We start from the raw sequence: 20,197 nt of genomic DNA, 5'->3' as shown, positions 1-20,197 counted from the left end.
TTGACCCCTCACGCTCCTTCCGCTTCCGGGCACCCGCTGCTCCCCTCCCCTCCTAGCCCAGAGCTCTGCTGGTGGGGCTCCAGCTGCGGAAACCCGCCCTCGGTCTGACTCTGACACAGAGCAGGCTTGTCCCAAAAGCGCCTGAGGTTAGAATCTGCATAACCTCTGTCTTACCTGTGCTGAAGGGGTAACTCCCTCGGAGCCATGCCACTGTGGCTCCTGGAAAAAGGATCCCTGAGGCAGATGACCCATTTAGGATCTAGTATTTAGCCTTCACCTCCTAGGATTGCACTGTATAATTTCAACTTTGGTAAATTAGGAAGAAAAGTATTTCTGGGGCAGATTGACTCAAAAAGTTTGCCATGGTCCCAGGCACTGAAGCCTTGAGAGCACAAATCTCTACACTAGCATTCATTTAAAAAAAAAAAAAAAAAAAAAAAGGCAATGAGTGTGCAGCAGCCATCAGCCTACAAAACCACACATTCAGATCAAAAGACACTAAAGGAATCTTTCAGAATATGGTGAAAGATGTACATTAGGAGTGAGGACTTCTGAGTTCTAGCTCTGGTTCTGGCACAACTGTCACAAGTGACTTTGGATTAATAAACTGAGGCACAGGGTAATTAAATTATCTGTAAAATGGAGATACACCAACTGGAGGAAGAAGGTTAATGGCATGCTGAATATTTACATTGCTTCAAAACTCTGCTGCACATTTTTTAAGTACCTTCCTCTCCCCTGTGTTGCATAATGACCAAGTTTACTTTTCTCTAGAGCATCTGGTATACTTCTATCAGGATATTAAGATAGGTAGAGCAGAGCAATTGCCATGTTTCATGTTACTGTATTATCCCTCCTCCCATTCCTGCAGCAGCTTTGTGCTTTGAACTGCACTGAGACCATGGGAGTTCCATGCATAAAATGGATGGAGCATTAGGCTCCTTACCAAGGAGTACACAGAGAAGCAAAAAAGAAAAGGATGCCTACCTGCTGAAATCTAGAGAGACAGCCTGGATCTAATGAACTTGGAATAGAAAACTGAACTACACCTCTGCTCTGATACAACACGACCCAATATAACATGGTAAAGCAGCGCTCAAGGGAGGGGGGGGGGGCTGCGTGCTCCAGTAGATCAAAGCAAGTTCAATATAACAGTTTCACCTATAACACAGTAAGATTTTTTGGTTCCCGAGGACAGCGTTATATCGGGGTAGAGGTGTAACTGTGATAAGAGTGTATAAAAAGTAAAACAAATTCCAAGTAGAGAACAAATAGAATCTCAGCTTAACTGCTGAATGATAATGTGATACAGCCGATACAGTACATAGTCCTGGTCTACACTACAAGTTTAGGTCAAATTTAGCAACGTTAGATCAATTTAACCCTGCACCCATCCACACAACAAAGCCGTTTTTGTCAACTTCAAGGGCTCAAATTTGATTTCTGTGCTCCTCACCGACGAGGGGATTAGCGCTGAAGTTGATCCTGCTGGGTCAAATCTAGGGTAGTGGAAATCCTCATCTCAGCGAAGCTCTCCTGGATGTACTCCCAGAGTCACCTAGGTGAAATAAGGGAATTTTATTAAGGGGACATTCAGAGGTGGCTGTTCCTACTGGCCTGTGGCTAAACACAAATCATCCCCACTGTTAGCCACGTGGTGGTGGGGAGGGGCGAAGCAATCATCCCAGAGAATTGGGTGTGGGTCAGGGGTTTTAGTTGGGTTTGTGCTGCACGTTAACCTGAAAACCGCCGCCCCTCCTTTTAAATGGCCAACCAAACAGGTACTTGGTATGGGAAATGAGAGCACTGCTGTTTGAAACCATCCCCACATTATGAAGGTTAAAGCAGCCAAAAGACCATGGCTTACCACGTCTGCCTGCAAGCCAAATTTTGTTGCCCGACGGCCCTTCATATGTGATCTCACACCAAACCGACAGGCCCTCAATGTAAGAGACAAAATGCAACCTTGTAAAGAAAGCACACGTGCTAGGTAATGTTAACAGCTTGGTTCACCGTGGAAGAGTCTACCCCTTGTTCTCTAAAATGTGTCTCTTTACATACTACTCTCCCTTTTTTCTCCCACAGCTGCAAATGTTTCAATGCTCCCCGTATCATCTCCGTCCCAGAGGCTAGTGAAGATTAGAAGGCGAAAAAAAGTGCACTCGCAACGAAATGTTCTCTGAGCTCATGCAGTCCTTCCGCACTGAAAGAGCCCAGCAGAATGCCTGGAGACACACACAGTCAGAGTGCAGGAAAGCACAAAATGAACGTGAGGACAGGTGGCGGAAGCAAGGGGAGAGATGGCAGGATCAAGATGATTGGTGGTGTCAGCGTGATGAGAGAAAGCAGGAAGCAATGCTTAGGCTACTGGAGGATCAAATTGATCTTCTCCAGCATATTGCTGAGGTGCAGAAAAGGTAGCAGGAACACAGACCACCGCTGCAGCCCTTGGGTAACCAACTGACCTCTTCCTCAAGTTCCATAGCCTCCTCACTCAATGCGGTGAAGGGGACTCCAGCTACCCAACCACTCTACCCCAGAAGACTGCCCAAGAAACAGAAAGCTGGCATTCAATAAGTTTTGAAGTGCAGTGTGGCCTTGTCCTTCCCTCCTCTGCCACCCCACCCGGTGCTTCACTCCTCCCCTACCCCTCCCAGGCTACCTTGGCAGTTATCCCCCCATTTGTGAGACGAATTAATAAAGAATCCATGAATTTGAAACAATGACTTTATTGCCTCTGCAAATGGAGATCAAAGGGGGGAGGGGAGGGCAGTTGGCCTACAGGGAAGTAGAGTGGACCACGGGGGCAGGTTTTCATCAAGGAGAAAAACAGAACTTTCACACTGTAGCCTGGCCAGTGATGAAACTGGTTTTCAAAGCTTCTCTGATGCGCAGCACACCCTGCTGTGCTCTTCTAACTGCGCTGGTGTCTGGCTGGGCGTAATCAGCGGCCAAGCGATTTGTCTCAATCTCCCACCCCACCATAAAGGTCTCCCCCTTACTCTCACAGATATTGTGGAGCACACAGCAAGCGGTAACAACAATGGGAATATTGGTTTCGCTGAGGTCTATCCGAGTCAGTAAACTGCGCCAGCGCGCTTTTAAACATCCAAATGTACATTCTACCAGTTGAACAGCTTTTGACTACTGTCCAGGATGCCTGTGTATGGCTTCATGAGCCATGGCATTAAGGGGTAGGCTGGGTCCCCAAGGATAACTGTAGGCATTTGAACATCCCCAACCGTTATTTTCTGGTCTGGGAAGAAAACCCCTTCCTGGAGCTTTTGAAACAGACCAGAGTTCCAGAGATGTGAGCGTCATGTACCTTTCCCAGCCATCCCATGTTGATGTTGGTGAAACGTCCCTTGTGATCCACAAGTGCTTGCAGCACCATTGAAAAGTACTCCTTGCAGTTTATGTACTGGCTACCTTGGTGGTTCGGTCCCAAGATAGGGATACGCAGTCCATCTATCGCCCCACCACAGTTAGTGGATGGCTTTGCTGCAATGGGATTCCCTATGATCTGCACATTTCGCAGAGTCACTACCCTTGATAGCAACAGCTCAGTGATCGCATTGGCTACTTGGATCACAGCAACCCTCCAGTAGATCTGCCCACTCCAAATTGATTCCCGACTGACCGATAGCTGTCTGGCATTGCAAGCTTCCAGAGGGCTATTGCCACTCACTTGTGAACTGTGAGGGCTGCTCTCACCTTGGTATTCTTGCACTTCAGGTTGGGGGAAAGCCAGTCACAAACTCCATTAAAGTGTCCTTACGCATGTGAAAGTTTCACAACCACTGGGAATCTCAGACCTGCAACACTATGCGGGTCCCAACAGTCTGTGCTTGTTTCCCAGGCCCAGAATTGGCATTCCATGGCATGAATCTGCCCCATTACCACCATGATGTCCAAATTGCCAGGAACCTGTGCTTTGAGAGAACTCTGTGTCCATGTCCTAATCACTCTCGTCACTGCACTGCCGTTGCCTCCTCACCTGCTTTTGAAGTTTCTGGTGCTGCACATACTGCACGATAATGCGCGTGGTGTTTACAGTGCTCATAACTGCCACAGTGATCTAAGCAGGCTCCATGCTTGCCGCGGTATGTCGTCTGCGGAAAAAAAAAGGCGCGAACGATAGTCTGCCGTTGCTCTCACGGAGGTAGTGGCAATCACAACATGGCTTACAGGGAATTAAATCAACAAAGGGGGCGGGTTTGCATCAAGGAGAAACACACACAACTGTCACACCAAAGCCTGGCCCGTATGAAACTGGCTTTCAAAACCTCTGTGATGTGCAGCACGCCTTGCTGTGCTCTTCTAATCTAATCGCAAACAGCCTAGTCAGCAAACAGCACCAGCAAGCTTTTAAACATCCAAAGGCACATTCTACCACCATTCTGCAATTGTTCAGCCTATAGTTGAATTGCTCCTTACTACTGTCCAGGCTTTATGAGCCATGGGAGCAAGGGGTAGGCTGGGGTAGGTGGGGCCGGCTGGGAGAGCAGCCTGAGGCAGAAGCCTCCAACTGGCAGGATATTCCAGCCAGGACTGAATCTCCATTAGATGAAACTTAAAGAAGAGAATGACCTGGAGTCATTCCCATTTTTGTCTAGGCACCCCCAACCGGTACTGTGGGATAGCTACCCACAGTGCAATGCTCCAAAAGTTGACGCTAGCCTCGGTCCTGTGGACACACCACGCCAACTTAATGCACTTAGTGGGGATGCACACAATAGACTGTATAAAATCTATTTCTAAAAAATCGACCTCTGTAAAATTGACCTAATTTCGTAGTGTAGACATACCCTTAGAAATCCCACCCCAACTGCATAAAAGGTGGAGCTGGGTGTTCCTATGGGAGAGAACACTGATAGACTTGGGATTCACTCAAAATAATGCTGGAGGGGGCCAGTCATGAAAGACTTCAGCTGTACAGAACAAGAGTTCTGTATGCTTATGGAAGTCAGCAAACTCAGCCAAAAGGGCTGCCTCTGTATGTCTCTTTAGAGACAGAATGATACAAACACCAAGGAAGCTGCAACACATGGAACATATGAAGGAGCCAACATTTTCATTTTCCACAACACAAGAGAGCAGAAAAAAGCACTGGACACTATTAAAATCACAAGACACAGAGGGCCTTTTCCCTTGCTTCCTTTGGCAAAATGTAAAATTCAAAGTCTAGGATATGTGGTCAATTGAGACCTTGACACTTCTTGATTCAGAATGACAGGACTATGGTATTTTGTGCTGGAGGCTGGAGGCTAAAAAACTGAAAGATTAAATGAACTGATTTTCCTTGATTATATCATACATTTGACTATCAGCGAAGACTGCTTTCTCCTCCCCTTATGTAAGGGTTCATTTCCCCTCAAACAACTGCAGCATTATCCCATGTCTCATGAACAAATGTATGTATTTTGAGCACCAGTGCTGATGGTTGAAAGGTGTATTAGTTTTGATCTTTAAAATAAGATTAAATTTTAAAAATCCATGAATTTCCTTTGAGACATTAGCTCCTACAAAACACCAGAAGCATGATGGAGGAGAACGACAGTGGAAAGACAATGAGGCAATTTACAAGATGAAGTGTCAACCCCAGAAATAACAAACATTTTAAACTTTTGAAATTTAATAATTTTATCATAGCACCTTTTGGATTTTTTTAAGTTACACATTAAAATGGAACTATCAAATACTGATTAAAAGAAACTTAGAAATTCCTTATCAAACATTCCACTGACGACTGCATCTCAAACAGAATTGGAAAAAAAAACCAAAACCCACATACACCACCAAAAGCCCCCCAGCCAAACAGCTGGGGTTGAAATGAAATGAAAGTTTACTATATTTCAGAACAGCTGCTTACTGGAGAGCACAGTAGAGCCCACAGGACCTTGACATTCCTTCACATTCCAGAGATGACCTCACGTCACAGGAGTATGTGCAGGCTGGCTCTGAGGGCTGAGCCAAGCATCAAGTCTGTCTTTTTATTTTATTTTTTCCTACAGCTGACTCAAAGCTCCCATTGTATTCGGACTGGGGTTCTGATTCCAGACCGACTGAAATTAATGGGAATCTTTCCATTGACTTCAAGTGGCTTTGACTCAGACCCTAGGATGTGCAAGGAATGCAGAATCAGGCTGTTGGGAGGAAAAGGCATCCAGAAAATATGCAGATTAGAAGCATTAACACACACCAACCACACACTCAAGAAATAATAAAGGATTTGACAGTATTCATGAATCAGATGAGAAACCTTCAGAAGATACAATTTCATTGTTTCCCAGTACAAAATTGTTTAAAAAAAAAAGGGTGGTTTATCAGGAGGTAACCTATTCTCAGCATGGATTCCAGTCAGTTAGTTATCACTATTGGGTTCACACTTGTACTGGTGGCACTCTCTCCTAATATCCCCATTGGCCAGCTGTATCACCACAGTATGTGAGTGTTAAAAACAAACATGATCTCTGCCATGGGAGAAAAGAACATAAGGTAGGAAGAGCGAAAAGGAAGAGACGGAACTCTTACAAAAATAAAAAATAGCTAATATGATTAATTAAAAAGCCCACCAGGTTAGTTACAAGAGAAGTAACCACTGGGGGATTAGGAGATGAAAGGGAAAGCATTCCCCACATATTTCAACCCAGATGTTTTTGGGCATGGCTGATGATGCAATGCCAATCTCCAAATAGAAAACAATCCCACTTTTCTGTTGTACATCGCTGCAGTTCCATCTCACCCAGACAATGAGAATGACAGGAAGACTTCTCTTTACATGGACTCTGAAATCCCAAACAGTTTTCTGGACAAGATATGGCTTTGAAATCAGGCCCCCCCTTTTGTACCTCTCAATAGCAGAGGGACAGGGAAGGAACTATTATCATGGAGGAGATCGGGAACGGATAGGTGAGCTCATTAAGGCACTTTCTCCAAAGACATTGGCGTAAGAGGACTTGAGGAACTGGACATAGTTTTGCATGCTTCGGTTGGTGCTTTCAGACTGCTCCAGGCGATCCTTTAAGTCCTGTAGACGGCTTTGATATCGACGCTCTGACTGCATTAAGACATAAAACACAGGCCTGAAGGCTAGCGAGTTTTCATTCTAATCTCGCTAAGCCTTACTCTTGTCATTCTCTGGGATTTTAGGAACAATGTGTCACTGCAACAAAACACCACATAACACAAAAAGTCTATCACTCATTTCACTCAGTCCCAACCCCACACATCAACTTGTATATAAACACACAAGATAACACAGCCAATCAGAACAGGAACTTAACATTCTGATTAACTAATGGTTTGAAAATAAAACAAAATGGAACCACTCTCTAGGAAGAACTCAGGAAGTTATCACCTGCTGTAGGTCAGCCCTCTTCCAATCCCAGGGCTAAAGTAAACAGGGAAAGAAAATGGGAGACCAAATGTAAAGATCCCCTTCAAGGAGAACAAAATCTTTCTCCTAGCAGGGCAACACTCCTCAGCCCCTCTCATATACATCCAAAGATGATGAAAGGGAGGAAAATAACTCCCCCCCTAGACATAGCAACACCTGCACTGTCTGGACCCCTTCTGTTCTCCTGGTTTTTGATGTAGTGTTTATCTGAACAGTATGGTGGGTCTGATTCTCCTCTCACCAGTGTAAATTAGGAGTATCTCCATTCAAACTGTTAGTATAAGTGGCGAGAATCAGGCTCTGTGGATGTGAAATAGATTGCAAGCCTTCTGGGGGCAAAAACTACATTATCCGCCACACTTTATACTTCACTAAGCACACTACTGGGTTTCACCATCACAGCAGACACAGATACACCACAAAGTTACTGTACAATTTCTTCAGCCCACTGACAGGACATGGGATTACAGACTCTTACTGCTGCTTCAAGGCTGCTGGTTTAATCAACAAACATCCCCTCCAAAACACTCACGTCTTCTTTGCTCCGACGCAGCTGGTTTAGTTCTGTTTTCATCCGGCTCAGCTGGGTCTCCAACTCCAACATCTTGGACTGGGCTGCCCTCTCTCTAGATGCTGCTCGGTCCCTCGTTTGTTCCACCTACAAGTAGGAACAAGGCAATAAAGTTTTTGCTTTGGCAAGAGTGTTGTCCATACAAAAGGCTTTGCTTCTGCTATGGAAATAACTTCCTCCCCCTTCGCACTAGAGGAGGGCTGGACATATTTTTGTTTGAGTCTGACAAAGACAAGAAGCATTTGAGTCTAGCATTTTTCCTTCCATTTTTCGTGCCTACTGGAGACAAAGTACCAACTTCATTTTTTGCTTCTGCTTCCTACAGGTAATGCAGCAAGAGGAAGCAAAATTAGAAGGCTAATGATGGAATGTAGAGGAATCCCCTTCCGTCAGCTGGTAATCTGCTCTCCTGCAGTTTGGGAGTTCCACTGAATTTGATCAGTTTCTTACTCTGACAGGGAGTTACTAACCTGTCTTTTAGCATCTTCAATGGCCATCTCCAGCTGCCGAGCCAAGGAGCTACACTCACGGGTTTTCTCCTCCAATCGCAGCTGGGATTGATGGATAGACTCCTCCCTTTTAGCTATGACTTGAAGGAACTCTATGTTCTGTGCACCCGTTGTCTCTAGTTTCCTGGGTTGAGAAACCAAGACAAAGGATTTTATTAATCATTAAATACAATTTGGTTCAATATGCCTCTCTCTCAGGTCACTGGTTGGTCAGGGGACAAAATCAAAGATCAGGACCTCTGAGCCAAGCACAGTTTTTCACACTCCACTTCTAACACCAAAGAATTTCAAGATGGGGGGGATGCCTGGACATACTAAGCATACTCACTGACCTGTCCTCACCACAGCATCACCAATGAAGGAGTGTAGAAGCACAGAGATACAGGAAGTTAAGAACAGCCATACCTGATCAGACCAGTGGCCTATTTAATGCAATATCCTGACTCTTGACGGTGGTCAGTATCAGATGCTTCAAAGGAAGGTGTAAGAAACTCCACAGTGGACAGTTATAGATTGCCCTCTCTCATTGACTTCAGTGGAGCTCCTTCAAGAGACAACGGTGTGGGACCAGGCCCTTTGTTCTTGTTGATTTTTCTAATGTGCCTGAGAGGACTTCAGAGTGGCCCACATAGAAGAAAATTTCATGAACATTTTTCTTCTTAAGGTTACTTAGCACAAACTACCAGACTGAAGACTCAGGATGGGCACAGACTCTGAATAAGAGCCAACCTGAACCTTCTTTGACTACATACAAGTAAATCTCGTTTTTCCTATGCTCACATCTCTGGCAATTCCAAACTTCAGCACGGACCAGGAATGACACAGAAAAGGACAGTCTCAGAGTATTTCCAACCTGGCCAGAACAAGAAGTACTTGAAAGCTCACGAGGAGGGAAAAAAAAAAGGGATGGGGGAAGGAGTAGTCCTTCTCAGGTGTTTTCCTGACTAAAGAAGTTACATCCTCTCTACAGAAGCATTCCAAACTTATGCAGGCCAGACCACCTAACTTTCTGATTTAACTCTACAAAGGCTCGGGGAGATGGTGAGGTACACAAGCAAGCCAGCAGCTGCCTTAGTGCCTTGAAAAAGGGACTAAGGAAGGTGAGAAGAGGAGAAGGGAAAAAAAAGTCTGGCAAGGAGAGCAGGCCAGTTATATATTCTAACCTCTCCAGTTCCTCTAGCTTCAAGATCAGCTGCTTGTTCTCCTCCTGGGCAGATTGATACTTCTCTCTTGTCATTTCCATTTTGTCTCCCTGGAGCTCAATCTAAAATGACAGAAAATAGACCTTACGTAGGAGGCCAATACAAACCCAAGACCAGCCAACTAAAATGGGTGCTGTTCTTGGGGGAGGAGGAAACCCACAGCTATAACACCTTCTATTCACAATTCTGGAAAGTCCTGGAGAGGGAAATGGAGGCAATAGTATGTGAAAGAGCAAATTTGTGTAGTTCCTCCAGGTAATGGTGAGACCCATCATGAAACAGAATTTTTCCACACCATATATGAGCGGTCAGATGCCATAAGAGCTTGATAGTAGAGCAGCCACCTGCAAGCATAGTGAAGCGTACAGATTAGGAGAAGCTTGTGTGTGGTAGTAAGGTTGGCAAGAATTCAGAGCCTGAAATACTGAGAAAGCTAATGACTTGCATGGGATTATCAAAGCAAAGCACACAGGCTGCAGAATCATTCAAGGCCCCTGTTGGCATGGCATCAGGAAGGCAGGGGAAGAAAGTAAAAGCAGAGCAACATCTGTGAGCGGATGATCACGAGGATATGGTAGCCAATAAGTTGATCTGGGTGACAGAAGTGAATGAAATCCCATGCATTCTGCGTTCTGCTTCTCTTCAAGACCCAGTAAGATTCTGCAACTGGGCAGTTCGAAAGAAAGCCTTGAAATAGCAAGGAAAGCCACCAGCTAAGTTACTATGCTCCCTAAACAAAGACATGCCACACATCTTTATTTTTGCAGTGCAGATGTTTTAATCATTTCAAAAAGAGACAAGTACAGAGGCAAAGACTGAACTTCCTGTGACTAGAAACTCATCTTGGTCCCCGGCTTGCAGACAGTGCAGCTGTGGGTCCTTTCTGCCAGTCCCTTACCCGCTGACGAAGATCTGTAATCATAGCAGAAAGGTCCATGTTCTTCTTTTCATAACTCTGCAGCTGATCCTGACATTCTGCCAGCTTTGTTTCCGTGATCTTCAGGATCTCGGGCAGCTTTTCTAGTTCAGCAAGCTGTCTCTGGAACTGCTTCCGAGCCTACAGGGGTGAGAGGAATGGAAGGACAGAGTGGTCAGTTAAAAACAATTAAACATGTGACCTTATTTCAGATATTTTTGAAGAGTTTGGGCTAATAGATTTTTTAGTAGGTTGGTGCTATCTGTCCACCAGAGCATCTCTGTTTCCCAGCAATAAGGGTGTGACATTGCACTCTATGATTTTATGACAATATGCTAATGAGTTTAAATATAATGTAACTGGAATATGCTTCATGCAAAAGGTCTCTTGCAAGGTATCAGGACAAAGCTTATAATCTCCTGAGTCTGGTCATCCTATTTGTATAAATGTGTCAATCTTGTATCTGAAACTAGAAATATGAAATATAACTCTGAGGGCCTATTGTAATTATGCAAAGTGTGGGCCATTAATGGTGGTTTGGAATCTTGATGACCCCCATTAACCAGTATCAGAGGGGTAGCCGTGTTAGTCTGGATCTGTAAAAGCAGCAAAGAATCCTGTGGCACCTTATAGACTAACAGACGTAAAAATTTATTTCGACCCTCAGGAGGAGTCCATGTGGAGTTCTTCTTGTGCTGTTGGTGGGAGGGTATATAGTCTGTTAGTCTATAAGGTGCCACAGGATTCTTTGCTCCCATTAACCAGGACAATTGTCTGCAGATGGCTCTGTTTTACTTGCAAGTCTCCCTGCATACGTCTGTGCTGGCAAGTGGGTAATGAAGTCTTACAGTGACATGTGATCATGTCACTTGAACTGGAATCCATCTTTAACCTGGTGCTTTTCCACTGAGAAGGAGGGGATGGGAACCCAGAGAGGATTCCCACCTTATGCAAAAGATATATAAATGGGTGGAACAGAACAAAGAGAGCCATCGTGAAGAATCCCCTAGCTACCACCTGAGCTCGAACAAGGCCTGTACCAGGGGAAAGGACTGTGCCCAGACTAGGAAGGCGTCCAGTCTGTGAAACAGACTTATTGAAACATCTCTCAGGGTGAGATTTCATCTGAACTCAACTGAATTACTGTATTAGGCTTAGACTTGCATGTTCTATTTTATTTTACTTGGTAATTCACTTTGTTCTGTCTGTTACTACTTGGAATCACTTAACTCCTACTTTCTGTACTTAATAAAATCACTGTGCATCTCTCTCTATCAGTGTTACAGAGCGCAAACAATTTATAAGTTTACCCTGTATAAGCTTTATATAGGGTAAAAATGAGTTTATTTGGGGTTTGGACCCCATTGTGAGTTGGACATTTGAGTGTTAAAGACAGGAACACTTCTGTAAGTTGCTTTCAGTTAAGTCTGCAGCTTTAGGGCATGTGGTTCAGACGTTGGGTCTGTGCTGGAGCAGACTGGCTTGTCTGGCTCAACAAGACAGGGTGCTGGAGATCCAGGCTGGCAGGGAAAGCAGGGGCAGAAATAGTCTTGGCACATCTGTTGGCAATTCCCAAGGGGTTTCTGTGATCCAGCCTGTCACAAAGGGCATGTCAGATGCCTGGCCAGTAATGGAACTGCTCATTGTAATGCAGATTCCTTCCTCTATTCCAAGACACATTCACGTAGATTCTGGGATTCTCACAGGGTGCGAATGGCTACAAATCCTGACTTGACTTTTATTAATGTATATAGTATTCTCAAGAACAACTGTTCCATGACAACCACTGAAAGACAGGATGCACAATTCAGAATCAGTGACACTGAGCAACCCTCTCCCCAGTGAAGGCACTACCTCAAAAGGACACTATGTATTTGACAAGGCCTCTCATGGGACATTCTGAAAATTCAATGCACTTGGCAAAATAAATACTAGTTTTCACTTCCATTCTCCCTTGAGCTGAGCTGGGGGAAAAGACAAACCTGTCTGGAGGACATCTTTTATTTCCCTCAGAGTCCAAGCACATTTGTTTTCCACTATGCCAAGAGAGTGCAGCCCTGAGTGGCTGCCATGTATCAATTTAAAGGTCCAGGATTTCTTAGAGGAATAATTACCAACTCAATCTCCTTGTTCATTTCATCTTTTAGCGTCTTATTCTCTTTGTCACAAAGCTCGAGTTTCACAGTCACCTCATCGGCTTCCATTCGGGTTCTCAACACCTGGGCACAGAAAGAATTGGCACACGACTTATGTTAGGGTTTTCAATCAGATTGCTACACACTAACACAATTACAAATGTTGAGATCCAGTAGCAGGATTCTTGTGAACCTCTGGACACCCCCATCCCAAGTTCTGGAGCTTTTCCACCTTTGTACTTTTTATAGCCTTCTCACCCTTCTTATGCTGTCCTCCGAAGATTTTCCCCTTTGCTTCTTTGTGCCTTTCCTCCCTATTACCACCCCTAAACCCAGGTCTTTTAGCAAGATCTCTACACATGCACTCAGCTTCTGCTAACAGAATGGGTGATCAGGGAGTGCAGAGTGAAGCAAGTTTTCCACAGTCCAGAATATAGCAGGTGGCAGCCTACAGGCTGCCATTTGAATAGAATAACCTATAAAAGCTTTTGCATAAATAGATTTGGTTTATTAAGCCATGAAAACCAGAAAAGCAAGATGACAGATGGAACAAGGCAACATCTGATAGCTGGCAAACAGAATTAAGGCATGAGAGAATAAACCACAACAGCAAAGGAAGAAAACAAATTTGTGTGAGGAGGGAAGGAAAAAGGAGGGTTGAATAAAATACCTGAGACTTGTAGGTTTCAATCAGCCCTTCATAGTTCCTGAGAGATGCCTTGAGCTGCTGCACTTCCATCTGAGCTTGGTTCAGCTTCTCCTCCACTGGCACCATGGTAGCCTGAATGGAGAAGACATCTTCTATTCAAGAGGCAGTGCTTGGAACAGGCTAAGTTGTCCCCATGTACGTTAAACTAAGTTAGAGCAGGGGCTGTGCAAACTAAGGGTAAAATTCTCTGCTCGTGTAACTGGCAGAGTCCTATTGACTTCAATGGACTCATAGACTTTAAGGTCAGAAGGGACCATTATGATCATCTAGTCTGACCTCCTGCACAATGCAGGCCACAGAATCTCACCCATTCACTTCTATAACAAACCTCTAACCTATGTCTGAGTTATTGAAGTCCTCAAATTATGGTTTGAAGACCTCAAGCTGCAGAGAATCCTCCAGCAAGTGACCCGTGCCCCATGCTGCAGAGGAAGACAAAAAACCTCCAGGGCCTCTGCCAATCTGCCCTGGAGAAAAATTCCTTCCCGACCCCAAATATGACGATCAGTTAAACCCTGAGCATGTGGGCAACACTCACCAGCCAGCACCCAGGAAAGAATTCTCTATAGTAACTCAGATCCCAACCCATCTAACATCTCATCACAGACCACTGGGCATACTTACCTGCTAATAATCAAAGATCAATTGCTAAATTAATTGCCAAAATTAGGCTATCCCATCATACCATCCCCCTCCATAAACTTATCAAGCTTAGTCTTAAAGCTAGATATGTCTTTTGCCCCCACTACTCCCCTTGGAAGGCTAAATGGAGCTTCACCAATGCATGCCAGCATACAACATGGCCTTACATCTGCATGAGAGTTGTTCCATCATGTTCCAAACACTTTTAAATGAGTTGTGTCCACTGGATCAGGGTCCAGATGGTTTGGTAGGTGTCTGGAGAGGATATCAGGCATCGTTCTGTTTTGGAGGCTGTGGTTCTCCCTATAGATATGTTTTTTATTCCCTGTCCAGATGTATAATTGGATGACACAATATATAATCCAGAAGACCAGGCAGGTAAGCATGTCTCCAATCCCACATACTGAATCAGAGGGTAGAAAAAGCCTATTCTTCCCCTCCCGTAACAAACCTTATATGTTCCTTTCTTCACAAATTTCAGCCTCTCTCACCCAAGTCAAACAATGGAACACAGGACTGAAAATACAGTCAATCCAACTACACTAAGGTTACCAATGCAACTTGATTTGACATCAAATGGGCTTAAAGGAGATAATGTGTCTCTGCACTTACAGGGGCAGCAGCTGCTCACTACAACTTCTCCCTTATGCTAACATTTCAACTACCAAAAGCCTGGATATTCGACTGACCTTCAGCCTTTCATTCTCCATTTTGAAAGATGTGCTCTCTGTGGCCTGCCGGTGCAGTTTATCCACCAGAGCATCTCTGTCTTCCCGCATTTTGTCCTCCATGGAGGTCTGTTGCTCCAACAAGTCTGTAATACGGCTGCCACGCAGGAGGTGAAATTAACCATTAAATGACAAAGAGAAAAAAGTCTCTTGTTCTTTGAAATTCAGCTTCAGGAACAAAACATCCTTCCTTTATTTCCCCTTTTCCCTCCACAGCTCATGCATGCACACACTACAAACTTCACTCTGGTTTCCTCTGCTGCTCCATTCCCTTTGGGAAAACAGGCAACCAGATGTTACTGGGCTGCTGGCATTTCATTGGAGTGGCATTGATATATATCATATCTGAGTTGTATAGGCTAATGCAGTGGTGCCCATCCTTAGAACATAGGAGGGCCACATAAACCTAAGCACCTCAAGCCTTGTGTGCGTCAAACAGATTCTACATATTTTAATCAGATTTAAAGTCACCTGTATTGATTTATAATTTTAAGTTCAGCTTGTCTCATATGCATTTAGATAGAAACAACCTATGCACAGTATTGTCTATTAACAGACTTGTATAAATTAAAATCATGTAAACAACAAAATGTGAATGAATCGGCCATTAGTATATTCTTTTGAAGCAGGCTGCAGGCCTTATGAAATGCTCTGGTGGGCCACGTACAGCCCATGGGCCATAGGTTTGGTACCCTGGCTAATATGGTACTTCCCCCTCTTGCTCCTATGCTCAGTTTTCTCTGTGGTGACTGCACTGTGTTGATACAGACAATTTTTGCCCCAAGCCCCACAAAAACAGATCAGCCTTAATGAAACTACTATGCATTTAAATAGTTCTTTCATTGCAAGCCATTTTGAGATCCTTCAAAGAAAAGTAAGTGTATGTATTTTACAGAATGGGCAGCAGGCACAGGGATAAGTGACTTGATCAACAAATCATTGTGGGAGTCAGGAGTAGAAGCCAAACCTCCTGGCTCTCAGACCCTCTCACCACTAGACCACGCTGACTCTAGCTTTCCATTGAGTACTTATGGTCCAACCTGGAGATTTGAGGAGTCCCTTCTTGAACCAGTATCCCAGCTCCATTCATGCTGGCTCCCCATGCCAGAGCTCTTACCTGTTCAGCATAACAATCTCTAGCTCCAGGTCAGTCTTGTCCTTCACTACTTTGTTGTAGCGGCTCCTCCAGGACTCCAGAGTGGACAGTGCCTCAGTAACGTAATTGTCCTGTCAAACAAGAGAAACATGGGGAATGAGAGAGTCAAGACTGACAAAAAAAAAATAAAAATCACAGAACGATAGTGATGTGCAAAGTGAAACACCACGGTAGCACCAAACACTCTGGAGACAGTACTTCTGCTCTACAGCAGTCAGGTTTGAAAAACAACATTAATTCCTTTTATCACTCCATATCCTTGCCAAATAACATTTTCCAATGATGCTGTCAGCTCACAGCCATACTGGCAGAGAGAGGAGCAGCTCCTCTTTGAAGGCAACAAATGCAGTAGTTAGGAATGCAAAGCATAGCTAAGAATCTGTACTGGCCTTGAACACAGGAGATGACCCCAAAAGAACACAAGTTACTGAAAAGCAGGGAGGGGACAAGTGGTCTAAAATGTCTGAGCTTTTCTGGTTTGTCCTAGTCACAACCTTTCTGCTTTTGCTATATCCTCCAATCCCTTTTCTCCAAAGGCAAATCTAGGTGTCTTATTTATTTATATTCTCTGCTAATTGTCTTCCCCAATGATTTCCTCTTTGCCAAAATAAATTCCCATTTTTTACTCCTAGCCTTTTTCCCCCCTTTGCCACTATGAAAATTTTATTTGTCAACTACCAATTCCATGCATAACTCTGAAAGCAGCTCAATACTGAACCAGCATGCAAGTACAAAAGCAAGGCAAGGCCCTGCAACCTTTTTTCCGTTTCTCTCTTCCCTCTGCAGGCTCTAAAGGTACAAGATCAGATCTGCTAGTTTATCACATGATATAAATCATCTCATGCTCTTGTTCAAAGCAAGGAGCAGTGAACCGTGACAGCTGAGGAAAAAAAAAAAAGGCTTTGTTTTAAACAAGGTGCAAATGGGCTGAGGCCCCAGTACAAAAAATAACCTCATTAGATAAAGTAGCTCTCTCCCTCCCGGGGCTGGTATCAAAAGTCAAGGATATGCAGACACACAGACAGAGACTCTAAAGGATTCTCTTTCCCTCCTCCCTAGGACCAACTACCTTTTCTGCTAGCTGGACGTTCAGCTGCTCTGCATATTCCTCACTGCGCTCTGCCCGCTCTTTCTGTGCACGTATGGCTTTCTTCAGGGCCTCCTTATCACGCTCCCCCTTCTGCTTCAGCTCTTTTAGCTGTTCCATGATATGTTCCACCTCCCCCTTATGCTGAGCCCCACTGCGCTCCAGATTCTGGAAAGGAAAAGGAAAAAAAAGAAAACACATTCTATGTGAAATGCTTTATCTTCAGTCAAGAGGGGCAACTCATCTTCCAGCAGCCTAGAAGAGAGGTGGACATAAGCCATCTATCAATGTGGTCCAGTTTGGAGTTACTATAGTGTCAGTTCAGTTTGCCATTCCTACTGTAGCACTGTCCACTTAATTCATGGGATGAGATACAAAATCATCTTGAAAACCATTCTTGCAGTGGCAAAGGCAGGCTGAGATGCCAAACTTCCAGTCTTAAAAGTAGCATGTAGTGTTGCTGTGTGCTGATAAACACAGCTGCCACATTTCACTCCCAAGGCAGCAACTGGTTCCTCTTAGTGCAATTTATAAGCGATGATAGATATTTTAACCTTTTTACTCAGTGTTAGCATATGCTAAGAGAGGAACCTTCACAGTCTCATTCTCTTGTCCTAAGACCAGTTAATAAGGGTAATACCTCTTGGTAATCAGCTCAGGAATTGTGTCTCAAGACGAATCAAATAGCAGTCATTTCCAATATTTCTAGTCTTAGTACAGAATTTAAAGGTTAATATTACGTCAGAACCAAACAAGGTGAGCTCTGAACTCTATTAAATTTAAATACACTGAGCCAAATGCAAACCTAGTTTAAGCAAGTGCAATTCCAGTGACCTAAAAGCTACACATCCTTACACTAGGTCCAAATGTGGCCCAATATTTATTGCTATATGTAAGGAAAGATTCTTTTCTTTCCACTGTGTGTGGCATACTTCTGCTCAGCAATGAAGTCATCTTTCCTGAGTGCTTTCCAAGGTAGATACAGACCAAGCAACCTTTTGTTCCACATATGAATCTCTCTTTTCAGTTGAAATGCATCTGCCTTGATAATTGATTGTATAGAAGAACATACCTGCATATAGCCTTTTTCTTAAAATTACAGAGATGGTTAACACATAGCTTTCATAAAGATAACCCAAAGCAATGTTCTTCATCTCAGTACCTAAGAACTGCCATACTGATTCAGACTATGGTCCATCTAGAGCAGTATCTTGTCTGACAGTGGGCAGTACCAGAGCTTCAGGGTGAGCATACAGGACAGAGTGGTTGAGGTGCTCCACCCCAATTCTCTCCCAGCTTCTGGCAGTCAAGAGGTTTAGGGTCACTACAAGCATGGGATTGCATCCCTGGCCATCTTTTTTAACCCAGTTATAGTTTTGGCCATCACAACCATGAGTTCCACAGGCAAACTGTGCATTTGTATAAAAAAGTACTTCCTCTTGTTTGTATTAAATGGCTGACTTTAAATTGGGTGACCCCTGATTTTTGTATTGTGTGAAAGGATAACAACAACACTTCTCTATTAACTTTTTCCACATTATTCATGATTTTATATGCCTCTGTCATATTCCTCCTTCATTGTCTCTTTTCTAAGCTGACCAGCCCTAATATTTGTAGTCTCTCTTCATATGGAAGTCGTTCCATACCCATGATCATAGGCATCACAAGTGATACGGTGAAACACACACTTCTTTGCAATCAGATAAAGAGATCCATGGCAGGAGTTGCCTTTTTCCAGATAAGTTAAATAGTTTCCCAGCCCTCCTGATATGTGGTTCAGCAGAAACCATCTCTTTAACATAACTAATTTGAGGGGAAATCTAACGTAACAGTAATTACTTGAGACACAATTAACCCTTAAAGTATATGATTTCACTTCATACAAGTGAAAAGACTTTTAGTTCTCAATCAAAATTAGACAAAAATGTACAGCAATGGCATAAGCGATGCCAGCTTATGCATTTCATTATTGGATGGGCATGGCATGGAACAGTAAGTGACTGCCACTCTCTTCTTCAGTGCATTCAGCTGATCAGTTTGACTAGTCTGGTGAATACCAAAAACATACCCGGATCTGAATAGCCAGACGGTTATTTTCAGCTTCTTTATTTCGCAGCTGAGCCTGTAAATGACCCCTCACAGCTTCCATGGATTTGGAGAGTTCGCATGCTGTCTTCGCTTGATCCTAAATATGAAACAAACAGGACTAAGTGTGGTTTTCCCAGGCATCGAAGCAGATGGGACATTTCACACCATGCAACAGTTCAGGCCTTTGCTTCAACAAACACCAGCAGCCATAACAGGAACTGCCAGAAAGAGCACTCTCAGAGACTCATTTTCTTAGCCATGGGAGCAGGGAGACAAGACATGTCAGTCAAATTTGCCCAGGTGAGCTAGTGTGTGTAAGCTCTGAGGGGAGAGCCATGGCTTGCCGGAATCCAGCAGTTTTGTCCAGAGAGTTACGAGAACAAAATGTTTACAGAAAACTATAGTAATTCTAAATACCCCAAAAACAAGTATTCTGGATTACGGTGTTGATGAATGGTATATTCCCTATTCCACTACCACAAGCCCTGTCCTCCTCCCCACCTCCCTGAAGCACACTCAGAGATGCCTCTCTCCATCTGAGTGGACCAGGACAGGATCCCCCTCTTTCTAAACTGGCATAGAGTCTAGACCCCACAATCACCCTGGCTGACCAGTCTTCAAGGATTTTCTCTGAGCCAAAATACACTCCACCCTGGCCACTGTTGTCATCTGCTTCCTAGGAACTTAGGACCAAGGAGAGGCAGGGCACATTAGAACCTGAGGCCATGGGCAACTGAAGGCTCCCAGCAAAAGGACATCACCCATCAGGACTTGCTGCAGCAAGGCACCTAACCTGGCTCTGCCTCCAAGCACCCTCCCAAGCAAAGTGTGCAATAGCAGTTTTGGCAACACCTTAGGAATAGCCGGCCCTGAGGTGACATTTGTTGCCTGAAGTCTTTGTGATGGACATTATCAATAAATCAGCAATTCCATGTGGGGATTAGATAGGTATCTGCCAATTCACATGAGAAAGCAGGACCTGCAATGCCTTAATTCAGAATAGCTGTCTCAAATTCCAGACCCTTGTTACAGTTTTGAAGGTTCGTGTGTGTTCA

At 44.1% G+C, this 20,197-nt stretch overlaps 1 protein-coding gene across 6 annotated transcripts in view; it reads right to left on the bottom strand.

The window, feature by feature from the left end:
- Positions 1 to 4,094: 4,094 nt before the first annotated feature.
- Positions 4,095 to 20,197, bottom strand: part of ODF2 (outer dense fiber of sperm tails 2) — a 30,499-nt gene continuing 14,396 nt past the window's right edge. For 3 of the 6 annotated variants that reach the window (XM_030535994.1, XM_030535996.1, XM_030535997.1), the window contains exons 10-20: positions 19,123 to 19,239; positions 17,037 to 17,222; positions 15,929 to 16,038; positions 14,773 to 14,908; positions 13,403 to 13,513; positions 12,712 to 12,816; positions 10,580 to 10,738; positions 9,643 to 9,743; positions 8,441 to 8,603; positions 7,932 to 8,057; positions 5,438 to 7,060 (exon numbers count right to left, since the gene is read on the bottom strand). In XM_030535994.1, the coding sequence (XP_030391854.1) occupies positions 6,887 to 7,060; positions 7,932 to 8,057; positions 8,441 to 8,603; positions 9,643 to 9,743; positions 10,580 to 10,738; positions 12,712 to 12,816; positions 13,403 to 13,513; positions 14,773 to 14,908; positions 15,929 to 16,038; positions 17,037 to 17,222; positions 19,123 to 19,239 (1,488 nt within the window). In that variant the 3' untranslated portion in view covers positions 5,438 to 6,886. The other 3 variants (XM_030535995.1, XM_030535999.1, XM_030535998.1) reach the window with 3 other exon arrangements.

The sequence above is a fragment of the Gopherus evgoodei genome, chromosome 16 (assembly GCF_007399415.2).
Source record: "Gopherus evgoodei ecotype Sinaloan lineage chromosome 16, rGopEvg1_v1.p, whole genome shotgun sequence".
Taxonomy (NCBI): domain Eukaryota; kingdom Metazoa; phylum Chordata; order Testudines; family Testudinidae; genus Gopherus; species Gopherus evgoodei.
This window is presented reverse-complemented; position numbering and strand designations above follow the sequence as displayed.